Source organism: Pristis pectinata, chromosome 22 (genome assembly GCF_009764475.1).
Source record: "Pristis pectinata isolate sPriPec2 chromosome 22, sPriPec2.1.pri, whole genome shotgun sequence".
NCBI lineage: Eukaryota > Metazoa > Chordata > Chondrichthyes > Rhinopristiformes > Pristidae > Pristis > Pristis pectinata.
Window position 1 is genome coordinate 31,499,327 of NC_067426.1, and position 24,429 is coordinate 31,523,755.

Below are 24,429 nucleotides of genomic sequence, written 5' to 3' on the forward strand. Positions count from 1 at the left end.
GTTGATGAGGCTCTACGGGGCGCTAGTGAGGCCTCATTTGGAATACTGTGCGCAGTTTTGGGCCCCGCATCTTAGGAAGGATGTGCTGACGTTGGAGAGGGTTCAGAGGAGATTTACGAGAATGATTCCAGGAATGAAAGGGCTTAAGTACGATGAGCGTTTGTCGGCTCTTGGACTGTACTCGCTGGAGTACAGAAGGATGAGAGGGGACCTCGTAGCGACATTTAAAATGTTGACAGGTAAGGATAGAGTAGATGTGGCTAGGCTGTTTCCCTTGGTGGGCGTGTCCAGGACCAGAGGGCACAATCTTAGAATTAGAGGGTACAGTTTCAAGACAGAGATGAGGAGAAGTTTCTTTACCCAGAGGGTGGTGAAATTGTGGAACTCCTTGCCACGCACAGCAGTGGAGGCCAGATCAGTGGGGGTGTTCAAGGAGGAGATAGACAGATATCTAAATAGTCAGGGTATCAAGGGATATGGGGATAAGGCTGGCAAATGGGATTAGAATAGTTTTTTTTTTCTCTCTCTTTTTTTCCCACCCCATTTCTTTTTCCCTTTTCCTTGGAGCAGACTCGATGGGCCGAATGGCCTGCTTCTGCTCCCTTATCTTGTGATCTTGTGAACTTCTTCCCCAACCTCCCACAGTATCCTGGGATACACCTGGACAAGCCCCAGGGATTTATCCACCTTTTTGTGCTTCAAGACAGCCAACATCTCCTATTTCACTTGGCTTTGGTTCCTTTATCTTTTCCTTTTGTGGGAACCAACTGTAGCTGAAACATCACCTATTGCTCTGTTACAGTTTCACTTTCTCTCTCCAGATCCCTTCTTAGCCCACCTTCCATTTTGAAGTTTAGATTTCTTCATAAACCCGATGATCTGATGATGATCAGTGCTCACCAAGTTTTCTACCATTGACAATTTGTTCACTTTCCCAAAACCAGAAATGCCTTTTCCTTTCTGTGCGAAGAGGTAACGTTTCAGGTTGAAGACCCTTTGTCAGAATGGAGGAGACAAAACAAGCTCATTAAGCTGTAGGGAAGATGTGGGAGAGGGAAGTCTCTGATGGGGTAAAACTGGAGTGACCATGGGAATAAACTGTAAACAAGGTTGTCCGGTCAATGAGTTAATGGGAGCAGTTAGAGAGTAAGAACATAGAAGAACATAGACAAAAGACTGTAGGAGTTGCAAAATGTACAGCAAGAAGACATGCTCCATTCCCAGTGGAAAAAGAGACAAAAAAGGTGGGGGGAAAAAACAAACAAGCTGAGTTAATATCACACATGGACATCTAAAACAGACAGAAATCAAGTTACCTGAAGCTACTGAATTCAATATTTAGTCCAGAAGAATGCAATATGCCCAGACAGAAGATGAGGTACCGTTCCTCAAGCTTGTGTTAGGCTTCATTGCAACAATGTAGGAGGCCACAGACTGAAAGGTCAGCATAGGAGTGGGATGGAGAATTAAAGTGGTAGGCAGGAAGTGATCACCCAATCTGCATTTGATTTCTGTGATGTAGAGGAGACCACATTGTGAATGCTGAATGCAGTACAATAGATTGGAAAAAGAGTGTGTGAATTGCTGCTTCACCTGGAAAGACTGATTGAGAGCCTGGATGATGGATAGGGAAGAGGTAGAAGGATAAGTGCTGCATCGCCTGTGGTTGCAAGGAAAAGTGTGGTGGTTGGTGGCAATTGAAAAGAGCACCAGGGAGTCAGAAAGGGAGTGGTCCCTGCTAAATGCTAAAAGGGGAAGATGTGTCAGGTGGTGGCAGAAATTGCTGAGAATGATCTGTTGAATGTGGAAGTGGAGATGGTCGACCCAAAAGTTAGCTCTGATTCTCTTTTCACAGATTCAACTTAACCTGCTAAATACTTCCAGCATTTTCTAGTTCTATTTCAGATTTCCAGTATCCGCAGTTATTTTTTATTTTCATGCTTTTTCCTTTGTTGGATTGGAAACATACTAATAACAAATTTATACATTTCAAACTGTATCAAAACTCTGAAAATTTTAGATTTTTTATTGCATAGATGTCCAAGTGATTTTATTTTAAATGCCATACCACATTTACCTGTATTACCTCAAAAAACTAATTTTATATGTCTAGACTGTCAATCTCTCAAATATTCCAAAACACCAAGGATTTCAAAATAATGCAAAGTAACATTTTATATTTTAAAATTTTCTTGTGGTATTTAGCTTCTACTGTAAACAGATGCATGTTCCAATCTTTATTTTGCTTTCTGTAAAATGTTGCCAACATTGGTTTTTATTTCTTCCTAGTTTGGATCTGTGAAAATTTATCAGTCATTGACTGCTAAACCTACCTGATGATATTAACGTTGCTGGAGATCAGACAAGTGGTAGAAACTTTGATAAAAAAGGGGAAATCCAACTTTCTTTGAGGTTGGTGGCTTGTGTTATCACTAATGTTGAATGCTAAAACTGTACACTTGAGTCACAATTCTGGTAACACTTGCAGAAATGATTGCAAATGTATCTGGTTACAATACTAACTTGCTAACATCCTCCATGATCAGGCTTGCAAAAAGGACAGAATAGTTGCAATTGAAACATATTCATAACTTAAAAGTAATGCATCAGAGGATTGATAAATAAAAATGCCTACAGGAAATTTGCATAGGCATTCTTCATTCATTTCATTCTCCTAAAGTTACTATAATTCTGGGTTATTCAAAAGGTTCCAATTTAGATTATTTTGACGGAAGGAAGAAGTTGTTCACCTTGCATTTACACAGCATCTTTCACAAACCTGGTAAGTGCCACAATGTTTTACATTTTATAATTAATTAAATAGATTCTGAAATGCAGCTACTGTTGTAATGTAGAGAAAACTATACACTAAATTTTGCACAACAAAGTTGCACAAACAGTGACAGGATCATTATCTGATTATCTATTTTACAAGGTTTTGTTTGAACTATAAAGACAGACTCTGAAGAGTATTTTTTTGTTGCCTACAGTTATTCTTTCAACAACATTTGAATATTCTACACCATCACAGACTACTTTTTTGGGGATGAAGGGGCAGTGTGGGTGAAAGCTCTGCATACAATCTGATCTCCAAAACATTTATCATGCAAGGATCTATAGATATATTTAATTTGCTCCAAACACGTAAACAAAAATTACAATATTCATAACTGATCTATATCAACCTCTGCTTTTGAGATAACAAAAAAAATCAAAAAATTAGGACATGGCAAAGCTAGAAGGAATATAATGCTGCTGTCCTCATTATGAAAAGTAAGAAAGAGATTACAAACCACTTTCCTGCAATCTGTAGGTTAAATTCTGAGTGTGACAATCAGTCACACTGGGAGTGTTGCCAGATAACTGTTGCAGATAGTGAATTCAGTTAATATTTGATGAACGCCTCTCATGCTCACAGTGAAATCTGACGACAGTCATACGAAGTGAGTTCAGTATATTCATCAGAAGGAGCTATTGATGATTCCCATCCACAGTAAGTTCCACATAATGTAAATCATTCATTATACAATTTTACAAAGTATTTGGCTTTTTTAAAAATCAACAGCTGAGCTAAAATTATTCTTCCTACGTACAGCTTAGCTGAATTCCATGATAGGAAGGCTCAACTATCTGAAGAATAGCTGTAAGCACCGTTGCAAAAACAGGTTATCGTGAACGATCACCATGCCGACAAAGAGGATATGACCTTCAGTAAATTGCAATACCACTTTTAAATGATTAGGTTTAGATGGTGCTTCAGGTGACTAGGCACACTCTGCGTTCACCTTCCATTATTTAAACCTTATAAATAAAATAATAATAAGAAAAAACATTCAACAATTAGTAAATACCCATGTACATGAGCAGTAAAGCAATTAAATATGTCAGAACAAAATGTCTTCAAACTAAACCTCAACAACAATTCAACCCAACTATTGTCACTGCCAATATTTGAATCACTACTGATTTGTTTTCACATACCTTGAGATAGGAAGATATGTAATGGTACTGCTAGAGGCCTCAGAAGCTGCTTCTATGTCAGAGGGATGTCTATAAACAACAGAAATGTTTTGCTAAACAAGTTCGAGATACTAAAGCATAAGAATGACACTGTATAATGTTAGCACACATTGTTTCATGAAACTGCATTACGTTTATTACTTTGCTCATTAGTCAATGGAGGCAGTAATCAATTCAGACATCAGGAAAACATTCATATGCTAATACCCAAACTATTTTCTAGGTTTAGATCTTAAAAAAACATTAAACTGGGCAATATTATTTAACTGTTAAATTTACACTGGTAAAACCATCATGGCCCTACAGCCACTACACAATGATCATCAATGTGCAGCTAAACATGGCCATACTAATGGTCACAGGTACCCTTAAGTCCACTGAGTGGCTACTGGTGCTGGCCCACAGTGACCCAACTGCTATTGGCCATATTTGCAACATCCTCCACGAGATTGAAAAAGTCATGGGTAGCACCAACCTCTCAATTTAAAAGTCCTGGAAAAACCACAAGAGCATTTAAGAACATCTGGTGATATTGGGAAACTTCAGTCAATGTCCTTGCTGTGGACACAAACAGTGGAATGGATTGAAGGAACAATGGAATGAATACAACGCAGGTAAAAAGAACCTCCTTACTGACCACGTAGTAGAGGCCCCTGGCTTTTTCCTTCTCAAAGTCAATGGACAATCTCCCACAGTCCATGGACAACATAGCCACCAACTCACAAATGGAAGATGCTACATGATCCAAAGTGCATTTGTGGCCACAAGTCAAAAACCATGGAACACATCACATCAATCTGTCCATTATGTTCTGGGGCAGGAGGCACTTCAATGTTCCATTTGACCCCCTCAGGAAGGCATCAACTGGACATGACAGGCTTTACAAGTCATAAGAAGGAGGCAAAACCCGCAACACGACGAATGCAAATATTCTACAAACTTATTGTATCGCTAACTCTTACCTTTCTGGGATAGGATCAACAAAGTCATCCTTATCTTTTTGTGTGACCTTCTCTTCACCATCAAGTTCTAAAGCCAGCAGATCAGAATCGCCTGCAATTTGACCAAAAATGTATGTTGATTTGAGAGAAAGCATAAATAACAACAAATAACATTAAGTTAATTGGTTTAGTGGGTGGGCTGGCAGGGGATGGGATGGGAAAGATGTTTGCATTAATTGACCTGAGTCTTTATGAATTAAACAGTCAAAAATTAACGATGTTTCACATTAACAATTCATGAATGCCAAGTGATGACAGGACCACCATTTGCTAAAGGACAATTTTACAGAAGTCAAATGATGCCTGGCACATTTTCCTCCTATCCACTGCAGTACAGGGTGTTGCAGCAGTCCAACATGACAATAAAAGGCATCATAAGCAAGCTTCATCCTGCTTTCACAAATGTGGGTCTAGAAACCACAGTATGCTGTTAAATTTGCATAATGTGGTGGGTGTGCTGAATACATTACAGTTATAAGCCCAGCACTGAATTTGCATCACAGCCTTTCCTTTCAATTCTCAAGGATGCTCTGTTCCTGGGGAGTCAGTAGCAGGGAGAGATGATGGCTAGAAGCCCAGGTGAAGAATCGTGGTGGTGGAGGGGTTGGGGGTCTGGTTCTACCAAAGGAATGGGGATTGTGAGATGGGATGGGTTGTGGTTTGCTGATTTGGGAATCACAGCCAAAGGCGGAGTTGGTGTTTGCCCTGAGGACATTTTAGGATTGGGACCAGGAGGATGTGCAGGGTTCCACCAATCATGGATTAAGGTCTGTGGGTGGAGTAGGGGTTTCTTTCTTCAGCAGATCAGAATGGTTGGGGAGTGTAACTGGCCACATAATGTTAGGTCGCTGGGGATCAAAGGTTCAATAGGTATCAGGGCTAGTGGCAATAGGAGGATCAGGACTAGCGATACTTGGAAGGTCATGGCCAAAAATAATTGAGGGGGTGGGGCTACTGGAGGGTGAAAATAATCCCACAGCTGCACAAGAGGCTCAAAGATAATTAATGGAACTCAAATTTGAGGAGTCCCAGTCAAGCATGGTGCTATTAAAACTCAGTTGTTCTAGAAAGACCAAGAATGGTTGCTTCTCAGAAAGATTGGGTCTAATTTCACCTGCAATGTTCCAGAGAGTAGTCCACAGAATGACCCACTTGATTTGCATCTGACACAAAAATCCATTTGGCTGCTCAAGCTCAACTCATCCCAAGAAATGCCAAATGAATTTCAGGAATGAACACCATACTGAGATCACTGGGTTGCCTTCGGGAGAGAAAACTGAAACATTCCCCTGCCTAGGGCACTGAGATTAAGAATACAAGTGCCACCAAGGGGAGCTGTGAAAATAGTGAACTGGATCCAGGAAAGATAATCATCAAAGCTGCGCATCATCTGTAAAACTCAACTGCTCTAAAATCCTTCCTTACAAGGAAAGAAAATGGGAATTAGTGCATTTGTCATTGATGTTTTTTGCACTGATATAGTGTGCTACATACAAAATAAGAACACAAGAAATAGAAACCCGTAGTAGGCAAATCGACCCATTGTGCCTGTTCTAACATTTACTGATACCATGAATGATATTTTACCTCAATGCCATTTTCCTGTACTAACCCAATATCCCACAATTCCTTAAATATCCAAAAAATCTATCCATCTCTGTTTTGCATATAACTCAGTGATGAGTTCTCTACTGCAATCTTGGGGAAAGAACTCCAGAGATTCGCTGCTCTCTGGATGCAGAAACTTCTGCTCATCTCAGGCCTGAATAGAGATTCCTTATTTTGAAACTGTGATCTCTGGTTTGAGACACATAAATCCAGAAGAACCATTGTTCCTGGAATCACCATGTCGAGCTCTGTAAGAATCTTCCACATTTCAATGAGATCACCTCTCATTCCTCTGAAATATACAGCATTGACTGAACCACAACCACAACGAAAAGTACAAAATTAAACCAACAATATCATCTGGGAATAAATAAAAAGAGGTTCTTAAGCAATTGAGTACTTACTGGGAGCAGCAATGGCAGCAATGGCAGTGACGGCGGCAGCAGCAGCTGTGGCAGCAACACCAGCAGAAAAATACGTGCAAAGTATTGTTGAGTGAATAGATGGTACACAGGCAGGGCTAGACAGCAGCAGGAAAGCACTATTAGTAACTACCCAGCAATAGTTTGTTATACAGGTGCAATGATATGCCTATGCAAAATGTGGGTGAGAGAGAAAAGCAGAAACTCAAATGTAACGTACATGCCCAAGTTTTCAGAATGCACTGCTGCTAAAAATCCTTAAAACAGGAATCATCAATGGATTGGTCGTATTTTGTGTGTCATCTCTTTCACATATCTATTTCTTTCTACAGAGATGCAAACTCACTCTCTTTTAATGTAATTGGTAAATTTGTACCATGCATTCAGGAAAAGCATCAGTTGGTTATAGGTGGCCAATTCCTGTTACTAAGATGCAACAACAATCAGCAATTATATCTACATAAAAGTGCTACAGAATCCAAAACACAACTTCTTTAAAATTCAAATGAGAGAGTTTACTGCTCTGTAGAAGGTATTAGATTGTGTTATGCAAAAGGAAAATCAAAGTTTGTTGCTAGGTTATGGGTTAAAAGATGGATTAAATAGTTTATGCTACAGTAACTAAGTCCACAACCCTCTTCATTCCACAAGTGCACATTAATGAATCCTCTATATGCTTACAACTGTATAAGGAATTAGCTAGAGTCATACAGCACAGAAACAGGCTCTTCAGCCCAACTGGTCCATGTGACCAAGATTCCCACCTAAGTTAGTCCTATTTGCCTGTGTTTGGCCCATATCCTTCTAAACCTTTCCTATCCAACTGTCAAAGTGCATTTTAAATGTTGTTAATGTACCTGCCTCAACTACCCTCTGGCAGCTCGTTCCATATACAGACCACCCTCTGGGTGAAAAAGTTCCTCTGCAGGTTCCTGTTAAATCTCTCCCCTCTCAGCTAAACCCATGTCCTCCAGTTCCTAATTCCCCAACTCTGGGAAAACGACTGTGGTCATCCACTCTATCTATGCCCCTCATGATTTTATACAATATGATTTTATAAGATCTACAAGAGGCCTCATACTCCTACGCTCCAATGAATAAAGTCTCAAACTGCTCAACCTCTCTCAATACTTTAGTCCCTTGAAGTCTGACAAAATCCTCATAAACTTCCTCTGCACTTTTTTCAGATGTCAGAAATAAAAATGAAACTTCTTAGAAAATTTCTTCAATTTTTGTATGTCCACTCCCCACATCAGAAGCATCATGGACTACAATTTCTCCCTCCGCACTTCTTTCTAATCAATGACCATTTCAGATCTTTCCATTCATTGTTTTTTTTAATCATACACATCAGTCTCAAAAATCTCTCTACTTACATGTATCACTGCACTTGCACAACTGAATTTAGGAGAATATCATCAAACCAGATTATAGTCGGTTAAGCACACATAAAAAAGCACAAGAATTATACCACTCATCATTAAGAATAATTATACCAGCATTCTACTTGAGATGATGTTTTCTATGAAACCACTTGTACTTGCTTAATAATGAGAATCACCTCAGAGGTATGTTGACTGGAAACAACAGCACCCTCCCATTACACCAGGAGAAAGTATGCACCAAAGTTAAAAACAAAATTCCTTCAAATTCAGGATGAGATAAAAACTATGTTTATGGTTACCATTATTTCATTCCCTGAGCTCAACTGCACCAGAGGACAATAATCTCCGGGTTCAGACTCATTCCAGGTATCTCTTTAAGTATATACTGAGGTAACTACATAAATGCAACTGTCCTTTGCAATGTTTTGCATCAAAACAGGTTTTATTTGATTACCGGTTTCAATCTCCTCAAAACTCCACCTCAGAATGTGGAACAGCCTCCCGACCAAAATAGTTAATGTTATGTTGTTTACTTTATGTTGTTTAAAAACTGAAATGCATGATACTGGTTGGGAAAAGCTTGAAGATTACGATAAATTTGGTATTAAACCTTATTTTTTGCATGAACCATGTAGTTTTGCTACATCTTAGGCAAATCTCCCAGATTTTTGTCTCTATAAATTACTCTGCCGTGATGCTAGGCTGACTGGACTGTAATAGTAAAATTTATCCCTGCAGTCGCAGATGATCAAATGTGGCATCCGGCACAAAGGTACCATGGAAGGTTCAACAAAGTAACAGAAATTGTAAAGGTATAGGAGCCTGAAGGCACATACCTCCAGACTTAAGGATAGCTTCTACCCCACTATGATAAGACTATTGAACGGTTCCCTTATACGATAATATGGACTCTGACCTCACGATCTACCTTGTTGTGACCTTGCACCTCATTGCACTGCACTTTTTCTGTAGCTGTGACACTTTACTCTGTACTGTTATTGTTTTTACCTGTACTACCTCAATGCACTCTGTACTAACTCAATGTAACTGCACTGTGTAATGAATTGATCTGTATGAATGGTATGCAAAATAAGTTTTTCACTGTACCTTGGTACAAGTGACAATAATAAACCAAACCAAAAGATATCCTGATATATCTTTTAAATGATAGAAAGAATGAAGGAAACCTTTACACAACCTGTCTCTTGAAAATAAATGGCTCTAAAGGGTTATGAAAGAAAATAATCTGAGGTGGATCCTAGGTTACTGAGGGAAATGTGGGTGACAATTAAAGGAGCTCTGACCTCATCTTCCTTAAATATAGGGTGGTGCTAGAGGATGGTATAGTTGCAAATATTCCACCTCTTTTCAAAAAAAAAGGATAACTTCAGCAACTGCAGCCTAACATCACTGCAGAGCAATTTATCGAGACAGAAATCTGGGAAATCTTCCTCAGATGTAGCAAATCTACATGGCACATCGAAAAATAAGGTTTAATACTGAAAGCCAACATAAATTTGTTAAAGGCTTGACGACTTTAATTGAGTTCTTTGATAGAGGCTTGATGGAGATAGTATGAATGATTATGTGCATGTGGAGCTTGAAAGGTTTTTAATACACTATCATATTATTTGCAAAATTAATGTTGACACAATTAAAAGCAAAATGCCAGCTTTGATTGAAAATTTACTAAGGCAGAGAATGCAGAGAAAAATAGGGACCGCTCCTTTTCCGCAAGATGGTTATTCTCCCCAGACTGTTATACGTTAATGATCTGACATAAAAAGCATAATTCCAGTCTGCAGACGTAACAAAACTCAAAAATGCAGCAAGCACCAAGGAAAATTAGGGTGTGTACCAATTCACATGGCAGATCAATTTAATGCAGAGAAGTGCGCTGTGATGTGTTTCAGGAGAATGAGAAATGACAGTAACATGGTACAATTTTAAAGAGGACAGAGAGAGGGGTATACATACACATCTCTGAAAGTGGCAGAAGTTGAAGGCTCTTTAAAAAAGCAAATAGGATCATTGGGTTTATTAAAGGGACAGAAGTGAATTGTGCTAAAATAGAAAGAGAAAATGTTGGAAATACTCAGCAGGTCAGGCAGCATCTATGGAGAGAGAAAAACATTAATGTTTCAGGTCGATGGCCTTTCACTGGAACTAAGAAAAGTTATAAATCAAACAAGGTTAAGCTGCAGGAAGGTGAGGGATGGAGAGAACAAAGGGAATGTTTGATAGGGTAAAGACCAAAAGTGACTGAATGATACAACTAGTAGTAGTAGTGGTGGCAGCTGAGAGAGTCTGGTGAAGATTCATTAGTCACAGCCAATCTGTCTGAAGGATATGTAAAGAGGAGGTGGTTTAAATCAAAGTGATAAATGAGAATAGAGACACAAAAAATGCTGGAACTGTGGAATAGAAAACTCCAGTAGCTAGAAATCTGAAATAAAATAGAACGCTGGAAACACTCAGCAGCCCATGCAATCTCTCTACTCCCAAAAACTTCCTGTAGTTACTTGTCATTCCTAGTTTCCCCAAGGTCATAATGTCCACTTATTTTGCCAAATGGATTTCTTGGGATTAAGCAGCTAGGGGCTTTAAATACAAAGGTGTTTAAATTCAAAGGTTTCTGATATTAGCAATTCATTTTTTTATGTATGGACTAATCCAACAAACTTATACTTGTTTGGATACCGATGAATTTCTTCTTTTGTGAAATTCTGCAATCTAATAGGATTTCAACTTTAAGTCTGAATTACAGTTTTTTTGAACAAAGCTGGAGTTTTTTTTTATGAATGCTGATGGAAAGCTAGGAAATGAGTCACACTGTTGCAAAATTAAACTAAATGCAAGTTATTCCTTTATAAAGCAAAGAGTCATGATCAACTTGAAGGAGATAATCCAAATAACTTTGGGGCAGCCATCAATTAAACCACAGCTAGTCTTAGCATGGAAGAGTTTATAATCTGGCAATAAATTAGATGACTGAGAAAAGTAAGTGGAGACAAAGAGACCATAGATGCTGGAGTCTGGAGCAACAAACAATCTGCTGGAGGAACTCAGCTGGTCAAGATGCATTTGTGGGAGGAAAGGAATTGTCGATGTTTCAGGTCAAAACCCTGCATCAGAACCCAAGATGTCCTGAAACCCAGAATATACATGAGCTGCCATACACTGCACTTAAAAAAAAACTTGTGATAAAGAAGTTTCCACCAAGACCAGCATTCACTGTGAGGTCAAATTCCAAGCACAACATGAACAAGACAATCTCTCAAATGATTTTGCACTGCAATGCTTCAGGGGCAGATAAAAAAAAATTGGTTTAAATCAAAAATCAACCACTTGGCATCACATCACACTGATGACAGTGATATGATAATTGAATGAATAAAGATATTTAGGAGAATGGGTTGTTTGCATTACTTGATGCTATTATGAAACCAAAGTTACACTGAATTAAGAGACCTACAGAAATGGCTTGAGAAAACAATCTCGCAGGACTTCACACTATGATCAGTCAAGTAAGACATGTCCTTAGAGTGATTCTGGATTCAATCAAGACCTCCATGATCCATTGACAATCACACTACGATACAGCAAATATTTTTCTTTGGTTCTTTCACTGCAATCAGCTAAAAATGATTTTCTCCAGATGTGGGCTCTGGGAAAGTGCAGTGTATTTATCCATCCTATGATTTGAATACACTTGTATTTCCACATCAGTTCACTTACATTTAAGAGAGACACCCCCAGTGCAAACTCATCCACCACCCAAAGACATAATACCTTTAAATAGATAGAAATGGACAGAAAAATGGAGAGCTATGTAGGAGGGAAGGGTTAGATAGAATTTAGAGCAGGATAAAATGATGGCACAACATCGTGGGCTGAAGGGCCTGTACAGTGCTGTAATGTCCTATGTTCTATGTTCACATATGGGATAGGAATCCTGTACTGAACCTCGTCAACGGTTATGTTTTTTTTGGCTCTATGCCTTCAGCAATCTGCCAATCAAAAAAAAGACAAAATCTCACTTCCTCAGTTGTTATAGTAAAATAGTCTCCCATTTAGCTGGAAGTAAGAAAGTAGGGTAGAAGAACTGTAAACACTAACTTTCACCCCTTTGCCAAGAAGAACCATATCAGCACTTTCATTAGTTCTGATGAAAGATCATCAATCTGTAATGTAGCTCTGTTTCCCCCTCCAGTGATGCTGCCAAACCTCTGGAATATTTCAGGCATTTTCTATATTTATTTCAGATTTTGCTTTTGGCTCACCAAGCACTTGCTGTAGGTTGTCAACCCTCCCAACTGCGGAAGACCTATGAATTTTATTTATATAAAGTGTATGGGCAATGCAACTCCTGGCCCTCTTTCACTGATCTGCAGCAAGGGAGAAGGTATTACCCAGGCAAAATGCACAGGGGAATAGTTATAACTAAATTTTGATTACAAATTCAAGTTTTGGTCCTTTGAATCCATAAAGCCAACAAACTAGAAGTAATGTTCATATTATCTGTTGTCTGTAATAAAGCCAGTATACATGATTAATGCCCTGTAATAAACTATGTTCTCAAGGTTGTTCAGATACTATCAGGGGTAGGGAGAAGTGGTGGGCAGAACAGGGACCAGTGAGCTGAATACAAGTTTTAAAAGAGTTATCAACAAATATTTAATCCGAGTTTAACTCGTAAAACTGATACAATTCAGTATATTATTTGATCAAAAGCCATTGTACAACTTCAGATTAAAAATAGCAGTCAAGAGTCTCAAGATATAATGAAGAAATAATGGTCTATAATGAAGCTTAATCTCTTATGCAAAATAATCCCACAATATTCAGTACTACCAGTGGGAACAATCCTCACAAGGCCATCAGCAGAAGTTAATTTTAAAGAAAATTACAAATTAAGGAAACAGGAGTTAGGACAGGCAAGAAAATACTGAGGGACTCTTCTCTAGAACTGGCACTACACTATCTTGTGAATGAACATATGAAAACAAAACATATTCAGGAGTATAAAGGTACATCTGCATGTGGTATCGGGTATAATCCTACATTTGAACAAAGAATAAGGGATTGCCTTTACAAACCATAAAGAAATTCATAAATTATAAGCTTTTTTATATTTGTAAATGAATTGACATTATGTTACCTCTATAGGTATTCAGATTATAGACCTTCCTCATTCGTATTAAAACTTTCCTGTTCTTTCCCTCCCTGTGTAGATAGGCTATGAAGTGATACATTGGCTGAGTGCCATTTTCCATAGGTTTGCTGAGGAACTGAGCCCTATTTCAACATCACCCCCTTTGACCACTCCACCATCTCTAAACGTCAGAAACAATGTATAAAATCCAGCAATGAATGAGTAGTAATTTCCGTCAGCATAATATTGAAAAGATCAAAACAAGTCTTTGGTTCTGTCACAATATTATTCCCCAGCTACTGATTCTATCCCTCTCCTTTCAACTGCCGAAGACAAAACCTGACTGTTTAGAATCTTCATCTCACATTTGACCCCGGCCACAAATCTGCACCATCACTTACACCACACACTTCCACCCTGTTACACTGGCCGTCTCCGCTCTCGCCTCAGCTTGTCTGCTGTCAAATCCCCACCCATGCCTTTATTACCTCTAGACTTGACTACAAACAAATGCCTAGTCTGCCTTTGTTGGTCTATCCCTCACAAACTGGGGGCATTCACAACCATGTTAATGACCTCCAAGCAAATCCTGGGGACTGCAGGTGCTGGGATCGGGACCAAACAACAAAAGCTTCTGCAGAAGTTGCTTGACCCACTGAGTTCCTTCAGTAGTTTGTCTTTTGCTTCAAAGCAAATCCTGTTCACCTACTAACCTTATGCTCATTGACCTACAGACTCCAGATAAAAAAAATCATCATAAATTTATTTTCAATCCATAGCCTTGCTCATCCCCATCTCTACGATCTCTTCCAACACTGCATTCTTCCATTCCTGACCATTTGTGATTTCAGTGCCTTCAACATTAGTGGCCTGCCTTCAGTTGCCAGGTCTTAAGTTCTTGAATTCCCTCTGTAAATGTCTCTACTTTTCGATCTCTCCCCTTGTAAGATACTCCTCAAAGCCTTTCTTTGACCAGGTTATATTAGTCAATCCCCTAATAACTCCTAATGTGGATAGATTTCAAATTTTGTTTGCTTAAAGACACCATATAAATATAAAGTCACTACTGCAGAAATTCAGCCCGAAGCACTCAATTTTCTGGAGCTAAATGACATCCTAAACCATTATGCTCAATGGAAATGTATTGTTTTAAGAGAAAAGGAGGCCTCCAGGATCCAATGTTGAAAGAAGTATTAGTCCCTCTATGTACTGAAGTTAAGGACCATAAATACCTTCTGAAGTGTCTGGTTGCCCTGAACTTTGTCCAGTAAACATGCACCCTAACAGCAGTTCCTTACATCAACTGCCACAATAACAACAAACTTTTTTTTTAATATACTTACAAATATGGAGTTGGCCAACCTCCAAGCCTCTTCTCTGGCAGTCTGCCTAGGATCACCCATTAAGAGTACATTGCAAGCAAGCTCACGCCATGTTCTAGAAATGTATGAACCAAAGCTACCATGCTGCACAATCTCAAATCAAATGCAAGGGAATTATTTTTTTTAGAAGCTTGTGATTATCATTAAAGGAAAAGGGAGTTTGTCAACAGATGTCTAATTCAGCTTACTTTTGTGGTGTCTTGAGGTACACAACAGCACTTCATGACACCACAAAAGCAAAAATAGCTGAATAAAAAGCATGTAAATCGCATTAATGTGATTTCTTGTGTGTCAGAGTTAACATACTCCACATCCAGTTATTTATAGAATGAATTGGCTATTTTCAGGTGGTTACAACAAGCAGACAGTATATAAGATTTTACCAAGAGCTGCTACACAACTTTACACATTAACCTCTTCTTGGTGAGGTGCTCAGCAGGCTGACAACTCTGTTCCTCAGAACATTTTACAGAATGACTTGTTTTTGCACCATCTCCTCCAAAGACATACATCTACAAGAGTGCAGCAATCCTCACACATCTATGTAAGCAGTTAAAACTGTGATTTATTGCAAGGAAGCCAAGTTGATGATCATTGCAATCATAAATCTGTACTAAAAAACACAAATTATTACAGAAACAACTGTCCACCAGAAGACAGTTCTGTATGTTCCTCTACTGTATGTGGAGTATTTGAGTATCTGCTTTTAGATTGTATGTACGCTTTGTTATCACAAATGAATTCATTTTGATGTGTGCACATTTAATGCCAGCATTTCCATGTAACATAGTAAAAGACTTCTTCAAGCAACTTTGAGCACGAATATATTGTCCAACTTCTCCGGACTTCATCTGATGCTGACTCACAACAACAATTTCACTTCATCCATTTGACCTTGAACACAATTCACCCACATCTACAAATCAGGAAAGCACAGTGCAGGTTTTTTTTTAAGGGACCTCCTTAGCAACTTTGCCAAGAACACCTGGCTGTAACCCTGGAGAGTCTCTATTGAGGCCCGACATACAGAACATACCTTCTATGGGCATTTTTCTTCACCAGATTGTCCAGTCCCTTCTGAACCCCTGGAAATATTCTCCTCCCTCAACTTGCATCACTCCAGTATCCATTCATTCAGTAGCAACACATAGCTGGAAGAATATGGCTTTTATTACTGCCTGTCTCCTTATAGAGTCAGAGTACTGCAGCAGAGAAACAGGCCCTTCGTGCCAGCTAGTCCATGCCAACCTTATCTTCTGCCTAGTCCCATCTACCTGCACCTGGACCATATCCCTCCAAACCCATCCATGTACCTATCCAAACCTCTCCTAAGTGTTACAATTGAACCCGCATCTACCACTTCTGCTGGCAGCTTGTTCCACACTCACACCACCCTCTGAGTGAAGAAGCTCCCCCTCCGATTCCCCTTATATATTTCACCTTTCATCCTAGATCTACGTCCTCTAGTTCTAGTCTCACCCAGCCGTAGTGGAAAAAGCCTGTATGCATTCACCCTATCTATACCCCTCATAACATTGTATACCTCTATAAGGTCTCCCTTCATTCTCCTGTGGTCCAGGGAATAAAGTCCTAACCTATTTAGTCTTTCCCTATAACTCAGGTCCTCATATCCTGCCAACATCCTTGTAAATTTTCTCTGCAGTCTTTCAAGCTTATTGACATCTTTCCTGGAGGTAGGTGATCAGAACTGCACACAATACTCCAAATTCGGCCTCACCAATGTCTTGTACAACTTCAAAACATAACATCCCAACCCCTGTACTCAGTGCCCGGATTTATGAAGGCCAAAGTGCCAAAAGCTCTCTTACGACCCTATCTACCTGTGTCGCCACTTTCAAGGAACTATGGATCTGTATTCCCAGGTCCCTTATACATACACAGAGCTGGGATCGGGAAGAGGAGATGTATGGCAGGAACTGGGGGGCAGGAACACCAGCCAGGTCCACAACCAGAGCCAGGGGTCGGGACCGCAGGCAGGTGTGCAGCTAGAGCCAAGGTTAGGAAGGTGTATAGGTGTGCGGACCAAAGCCAGGGACAGTGGGTTGGGCATGGCTTTAGCCAGGTTAGGAACATGGGCTAGGTGCACAGCTGGAACCAGGGGTCAGGAAAATATTCCAAGCATGTGGGTGGAGCAAGAGCCAAGATTGGGAGCTGGAGACCAAGGCGTAGCTGAGAGTCAGGGTGAGTGGAGTGAGAAATGAGAAGGTAGGCAGTGAGCAAAGGATCCATATGTAGGTGGGTGTGCACAAGACAGCAAGTGGATACATGCTGGATGACACTTATGTACGTGCCCACCAAAGTGTAAACATTAAATTTCATGCAGCAGAGACTGGTCTTGATCAAGTTGCTCTTGCTGTTGGCTCAAGATCTTACTCTGTCGAGTCTATGTGGTAACTGGTGTGCAACAGCTACCTCAGGTTAAAAGAAACCGCACATAGGTAGCTTCTGCTCCACCATATGAAGTTTGGAACTTGGAACGTCCTCATGGATAGTCCTAACAATGACAGAACTGAGCATTGCTCTGCAACCTTCGTCTAGGAACTCGGACATTACCAGATGGAGTGAGACACAACAGGATGAAGATAGCAAGTTTTAAAAAAGTGGGAGGGCCAAACTGGAAGAGCAACATCTTCTCTATGGAGTTAGTCTGGCAGCTCATCAACTCCTTCCTGCAGAAGCAGGAAATGGCTCATGAACCTGCCACTCATTCTCATACGAAGTCAACACATTATACTCATCAGTGCATAGAAGCCAACCCAGGATGCTGTGGCTGAGGCCAAGGAGAACTTTCACTCCAACATAAAATCTTTGGCATACACCCCAGGAGTAGACAAATTGACCCTCCTGGTGACTCCAACACTTTTTCAATCTTTCTCTTTAGAACCCACAGAACTACAGTGAATCAAATCATCCTTGCTCTTGAGGACTACCAAAGAACATGCCCCTTGAGCAGCTGTTTGCAAAGCTGGGCTACCGAGCTACATACAAGCTACTGCGCCACGTACAAGCCACTGCAAGAATTTGCAATGCACATGTGGTAAGGCAATATTGAAATGGCCTTGTCTGTTGCACAGAGAAAGCCGACACTATTCTGTGAAACTCGCAATTGAAGGTCGTGCATTTTATGGAACTTTCACAGTGTTCTGGTGATCCTGCTGTTTTAATGCCAAAAGCAGCATGAAATAATGTTTAAGCACAGATAAATGTCAACCTCAAACTTACTCAAAATGCTACTACAGAAATTGTTGATCTACTTTGGGGTTTTTGTTGTCATCAATTTCAAACACTACGAGCCTTTTTTTTGTGTCATATTATTTGCGTTTATTCAACTCTCACCACAGCTAAAAATGAATTTGGCCATGGGTATCAGGGGAAAGGAAAAGTTATTTTTAAAATTTGCTCCTTTCAGTTGTTACTAAATCTATCATTCTATTTTAAAATAATTGGACATCAGGGAATTGAGGGCTACAGGGAACTGGAATAGTAGAGATAAGGACTGGGGCAGATCAGCAAAATCATACTAGATGGCACGGCAGGCTTGAGGGCTGACTAGCCGACTCCTGCTCCTTTTTTCTTATGTTCTTACATCAATATACGAACCTACAGCTGATTTCAGAAGCCGTTATCAACAGATTATCAACTAAGTCCTAAAATTTGAAAAATCTTCGCTGGGTAAAGATGCTGTTGTATTTCATGCAGACGGAGGTGTAACAAGATGTCGCACTTCACTATCTCAGGATAGCCAAGAACGTAGAAACCATGGAAGGAGCCATTTTAGGTGTCCTGCTCCAGGTTCAGGGAACTCTTATCAACAGTACAGCCTCAAGACAGACAAAAACGAGGACTACACTTGCTGTTATGCTCCATATTGAGAGCAGATCGTCACAATTTTACCCCAAAGGATCAAGGGACGAAGGCATGCCCAAATTCCCCTGGTTTAGCAAATCAAAATGAACTTGTTCCTGGGAACAACATTTCTCTAAGAGATATCATAAGCAGGTAAAGCAAATCCTTTTGAAGACTGATGCTCTATTTTTAGAATGTCCAAAAAAATTAATCACCAGTCTAGCACTAAATAGAACTGGGTGCGCATTCTACTATGCTTCTGAAATTCTAATACAGAGATTATACAGGAACAGAATTTCAGGAGTGGAATTCATAGTTGCTACTATAAACAATGATTAGTACAATTGATTGGTATGAAGTTCAAGGCAGATGTCCTGCTTGCTGATTTGGCAAAAGGTGGATTGTGCTCCACTCATTTACTTGCAAAATGAGATTTTGTGCTGACTATTCAGCAAGTGCAGCATCATCAATCGAGGCCAAATTTCTATTGCCCTGGAATTTATCTTCCATCAGTAGTGCTAAACCTGCTGTAAAACAAGATACATCACGTGGAGCTCTGCTAGTAAAGTTCATCCTATTTTCAAAGGCTGTCATCCTGGGAGTAAGGTTTGATATAGTGGTGCAAAGGAAAATGCCTCAAACTGAGGAGAGTCAGTAAAGTAACTAAAGGTAATTTACTTGAGTCGGGTTCTCAGTGATAACTTGGGACCTACTCAGGGAGACTCCAACTTTCAACCATGCCATTGCAGAGGCAGCAGCACTATTTAAAAAAACTGGTATCTGGGTTTCTGTCCCAATGGCAAGTACACCTCAGAACCTTCAGACCTAATTCCTCGGCAATACAGTAAGGAAGTGGTAAATGAAATGTCATCATTCTCCACCTATCCGATGCAAAAATCACCTCTTTTGTGCAAGCGTAACTCATTTCTAAGTGTCTGGTTGAATTTCCAGAGCAATGTTATTTTACCCATAAGTAGTCAAAATTGTTTTCCACTTCAGAAATGATAGTACTCATTCTCAAAGCACTGAAAAAGCACATTGAATGGATTTCCAGGTCTTTTTTCCACTTGTCAATCATATCAAAGACTTACTGCAAGTCACGTGTTTCTAAGGCATGAATCATAGGGATTTTCTTTGATTCATAGTGAGATGAAAACATAGTTAGCTGGACCTGTATGCAAAAGGAGAAAACAGCTGTAAGGAGGACAATGTTCAGTTCCATAAAGGATCAATAGTCAATGGGTAAATACTTTTCCCCCAAAGCCCTTCACTCCAGGACTCGGATTACGAAAATGGAGGCAAGCAAGTCTGACTGACTTGTGTTCCGACAACATAATTTTTTTTCCATGTTACAAGATGTACTGAAGTGATTTGTCTAAAGAAAAGTGACATGGCAAGGAAACCAAAGGTTAAGTCAACAGGAGTCTGGAAGGTGCAACTAGAGGCTGTAAGATCACATCTTCCAACCACTCTCTCTCCATTGCTTAACCAAAAGGCACTACACTGCCACCAGCAGTCCAATCTTCTGTCTTACTTCATCAGTGCTTGCAGCAACGTTTAGCAGATGGGCAAGCCCAGTGCCGCAGGAGTTAGTGCTGCTTTTGCACAGCTCCAAGGACCAAGGTTCAATCCTGACTGAGGTGCTGTCTGTATGCAGCTTGCATGTTCTCCCTGTGACCTTGTGGGTTTTCTCCAGATGCTCCAGTTTCCTCCCACACTCCAAATACGTGCTAGTAAGTTAATAGGCTACTGTAGTTGGGTGCTAGGAGAACTGAAGAGAATTGATAGAGAATAGATTACAGGGAAATAGGTGGGGGAAATAGGGTGAATGAAAATGCTCCAAGATCCTGCACAGGCCTGATGGACTGAATGTCCTCCTTCTATATCGTAAGAAAATATAAAACATGAATATGCAATTTTGAGGCATGAGGGCTGCTTCGGCTTCGTCGTCCAGGCAGAATTGTCAACTCCTGTCTTCCTATCAAGCCCACTGATAATTTAAATGCTCCTGATTGTTGTGCCTTTTGCTGTAATCGTATTTTGGAACATTAGGCTGACACTGTGCATAACCACACGCATAGATTGACATCAATAAAACAACTGAAAGCAAACAAAAAAAAACTGAAGATGCCATAAATCTTAAATAAAAATAGAAAATGCTGGACATTCTCAGCAGATCAAGTAACAACTATAGAGAGAGAAACAGGTTACACATTTCAGGCGGATGACTTTTCTGTTGGACGTGCTAAATATCTTCTCCAGCATTTTATAATATTATTTCAACAAAGCAGTTGATGTGATCAAAACAATTTTGTTTCAGATTCTAATATCTACATTGGAAACATCTTATGTCACTTTCAATTTGCTTTGTGTTAAATAAAAAAATTGCATTAAAATCTCTAAACACAGCTCATAATGCAACATACTAAAAAGAGCATACTGATATTATGGAGCAGTGTATGAGCCCCTGATGTATCAATTTTTATTTGTAACATCCAAAATTTAAGAAACATATTGTGTAGCATTGCAAACATTTCTGAACAGTTTTATTATGTAGTTGATGTTTCAATATCTCTGCTGCTAACCTTGAGTTTGTACAGGGGCAAAGATACTGGAAAAACCTGAACAATATCTCCTCTCAACTAGTATCAGCCAACCAAAGTGTTTAAAATAGACAGTAACTTTGGTAGATATTTTGGGAACAATACCATACACTTTTGAAACAGAACAAATATTTACCACTCAAAAATCCCTGTTTTCCCCGAATCATAACAGATAGAAGAAATGATAAATGAGCCATCATACCAATACTTGGGGGTTACTATAGAACAACTTGAATGTCTAAACTCCAAAAGCTGCTGTCCATTCTTCTCATATCTATAAAACAATTTTCATCCCAAATAATCATATGTTAACAAACACAGCCCCAACACTGATCAAAATTATCATTGTTTCACTGATAAAACAACCACTGGGAAGGAACAGCTATGGAAAAAATAGATTAGGGTGAATCACAGTTCTGCTTCACAGTTCCTTAAGACTAATGTAAACAAATTACTTAATGGATTCTCTTTAAAAAGACTAGCATCAAAAATGCATGGGGAACCGAATGTGAAATTTGGCACAACATTTTTATTTTAGATTGCAAGAACCACCACAAGCTTCTGTACGCCTTTTTGCCTCAAATTAATGAGGAAAAAAATTACATTTGATCTCCAAGTTACAATAGTTTCAATGAAATTACAGATCACAAGATTTTAGGCCACCATTTATATTCAATCTCCATAAGCTAGAAAGTTGCTTTTGTTCAGGGGTTGAAGGAAACAAGGAATATTAAGCCATAGTATCAGACACAGTGCCCAGACCTGCTGACTGTGTTGATACATCCACCAAGGTATTTTTTAGGCATACCTGATAACCACCTAAAACAAATGAGCCATGAGCCACCAACAATGACTAATGTTCACCACCTGAAAATTCTGTGCCTGAAAACAAGCCTAAACCAATTTTTATCCTCATCAACTTTCTACTCAGTCACAAAAACTGTGTGCACAAATAGCCATCGTCTACGTCAAAACCAAAATCTGATATTGCACACTCATTCACTCGACACCTGTAAATAATGAAAAATTCCCAGGAAGTACAAGTTACAACACCAGCTCTGAATGTAAAAAGGGGAAGTATTTCAACCTGAATTTGCAGCGTCTTTTGTGGACATTTCACAGTTCAATGGTGCATTCTGCCATCAGGTCCTTAACAAGTTCCTCATTATTCAAAGACTGTAATGACATCACTGAAACTTAGTTTTCAGGCTCAACTAATCAATCACTGAGCCTGTCCTGATTCAAAAGTAGTGTGCATACCTAAGTACACAAAAGCATTTGGTAAACCAAATGCAGCACGTTGTTGGAAGGCCTGGTCACTTTCCAACACTGCCATATTTATTAATTCATTCATTTGTGAAAAGTCAAAACCTGTAGCAAAGGTAATTTAAATCACAGTGCTCATTTTCAGGCAAACGGTGTGTGGATTTTAAGCTCACTAATAAATATCTTGTGCATAATAATCAACACCTACACGGCAGCAGCTGCTTGCAGAAGAAACAACAGTATCACTCCGGCAGAAGCAATTTTAACCTCTGTAGTTCAGAGTTCTGAAAAGACGACAAAGGAAATCTGCCCCTTTCCTGCATGAGATTGGGTGACCACAGATCCCTGTTTGCCCCACCATTCCCTCGAGCTCTGGTGGGCACACATTTTCTGTGGCTCCTCAGAGGAACAGAAATAGCAGAGCAGACTTTCAGCAACTGCTGCAGGGTCCCCACTGCAGAAGTGAGGGGAGCAGGTCACAATTACTGTAACTTTAGCTTCAATCCTACGAGCAGGCAAGGCATCCTCAGCAAATGCAGCCTTGTTTTGACTTTGTACTGCTTCTATGCAATCCTGAAATGAGTATTAAGATGCATCAACAATTCCTTCTGATCACGATGCAAAGCAGCTTGAAATGATTGTTTAATCCTTTGCTAAATTGGATATGCAACAACAGATCCAATTTACAACAATAAAAGTAATCTACAGATATATAACATTTTTAACATGGAAATTGATCTTTCTGACCTATTACAGGTGCATAACAGAACCCAAAATTAAGTCTTTAAGAGGAATGACTAAAAGAAAGATCCTGTAGGAGAGTCCACAGAGCACTGAAACAGGCCCTTCGGTCCACCCATGTCTATGCTGATCATCAAATACCCATCCATTGCTCATCCCATTGTACCAGTCCTTGGTCCGTAGCCTTTTTATGTCTTGGCAATTCAAGTGCTTCATCCAGACAGCTTCTAAATGTTGTAAGAATACCTGCGCCTACCACCCCCTCAGGCAGTGCATCCAGACTGCAACCACCATCTGGTAAGAATATTTTTCTTCACAACCCCTAACCCCTTTATTCTTCAACCTATGCCCTGGAGTTTTAAACCTCCATTATAAGGAAAAGTTTGCTACTATCCACCCTATCTATGCCCTGAATAATTTTGTATCTCTATCAGGTCCCATCTCAGCCTCCTCCACTGCAAGGAAGACAAACCCAGTCTCTCCTCATAACAAACTTTCCATCCAGCAGCATCCTGGTAAGCTTTCTGTGCACCCTCTCCAGAGCAATCTCATCCTTCCTATTGTGCAAGAACCAGAAATACACACAATACTCCCGCCATGGCTAACCAAAGTTTTATAAGTTGTACCATGACTTCTATGCTCTTATAACGTAGCCCTGCCTCACCACCTTGTCTACCTGTGCTGTCACCTTTAGGGATCAATGGATGTACATTAAGGTCCCTATGTTTGTCAAGGGCCCGACCATTCCAGTATATGTTCTACCCTTGTTAGGCCCTCCCAAAATGTTTCAGCCCACATTAATTGGGATTAAGTTTCATTGGCCATATTGTTCTGTAAGACTATTTTCCTCACTATCAACACCACCATCAATTTTTGTCTTCTGCAAACTTCTGATCATACCTCCTACATTCATATCCAAATTGTTAATGTATGTGTACAAAGGGTCCCAGCACCAATTCCTCTGTTATACACTGTCACA

The 24,429-nt window shown here is 39.7% G+C and overlaps 1 protein-coding gene across 5 annotated transcripts in view; it reads right to left on the bottom strand.

The window, feature by feature from the left end:
* inpp5b (inositol polyphosphate-5-phosphatase B) overlaps positions 1-24,429 on the bottom strand; it is a 135,184-nt gene that overhangs the window by 58,233 nt on the left and 52,522 nt on the right. For 4 of the 5 annotated variants that reach the window (XM_052036675.1, XM_052036676.1, XM_052036673.1 and 1 more), the window contains exons 7-8: positions 4,983-5,073; positions 3,982-4,050 (exon numbers count right to left, since the gene is read on the bottom strand). In XM_052036675.1, the coding sequence (XP_051892635.1) occupies positions 3,982-4,050; positions 4,983-5,073 (160 nt within the window). Of the gene's footprint in view, positions 1-3,981; positions 4,051-4,982; positions 5,074-22,530; positions 22,597-24,429 lie in introns of those variants that run through there. The other variant, XM_052036677.1, reaches the window with a different exon arrangement.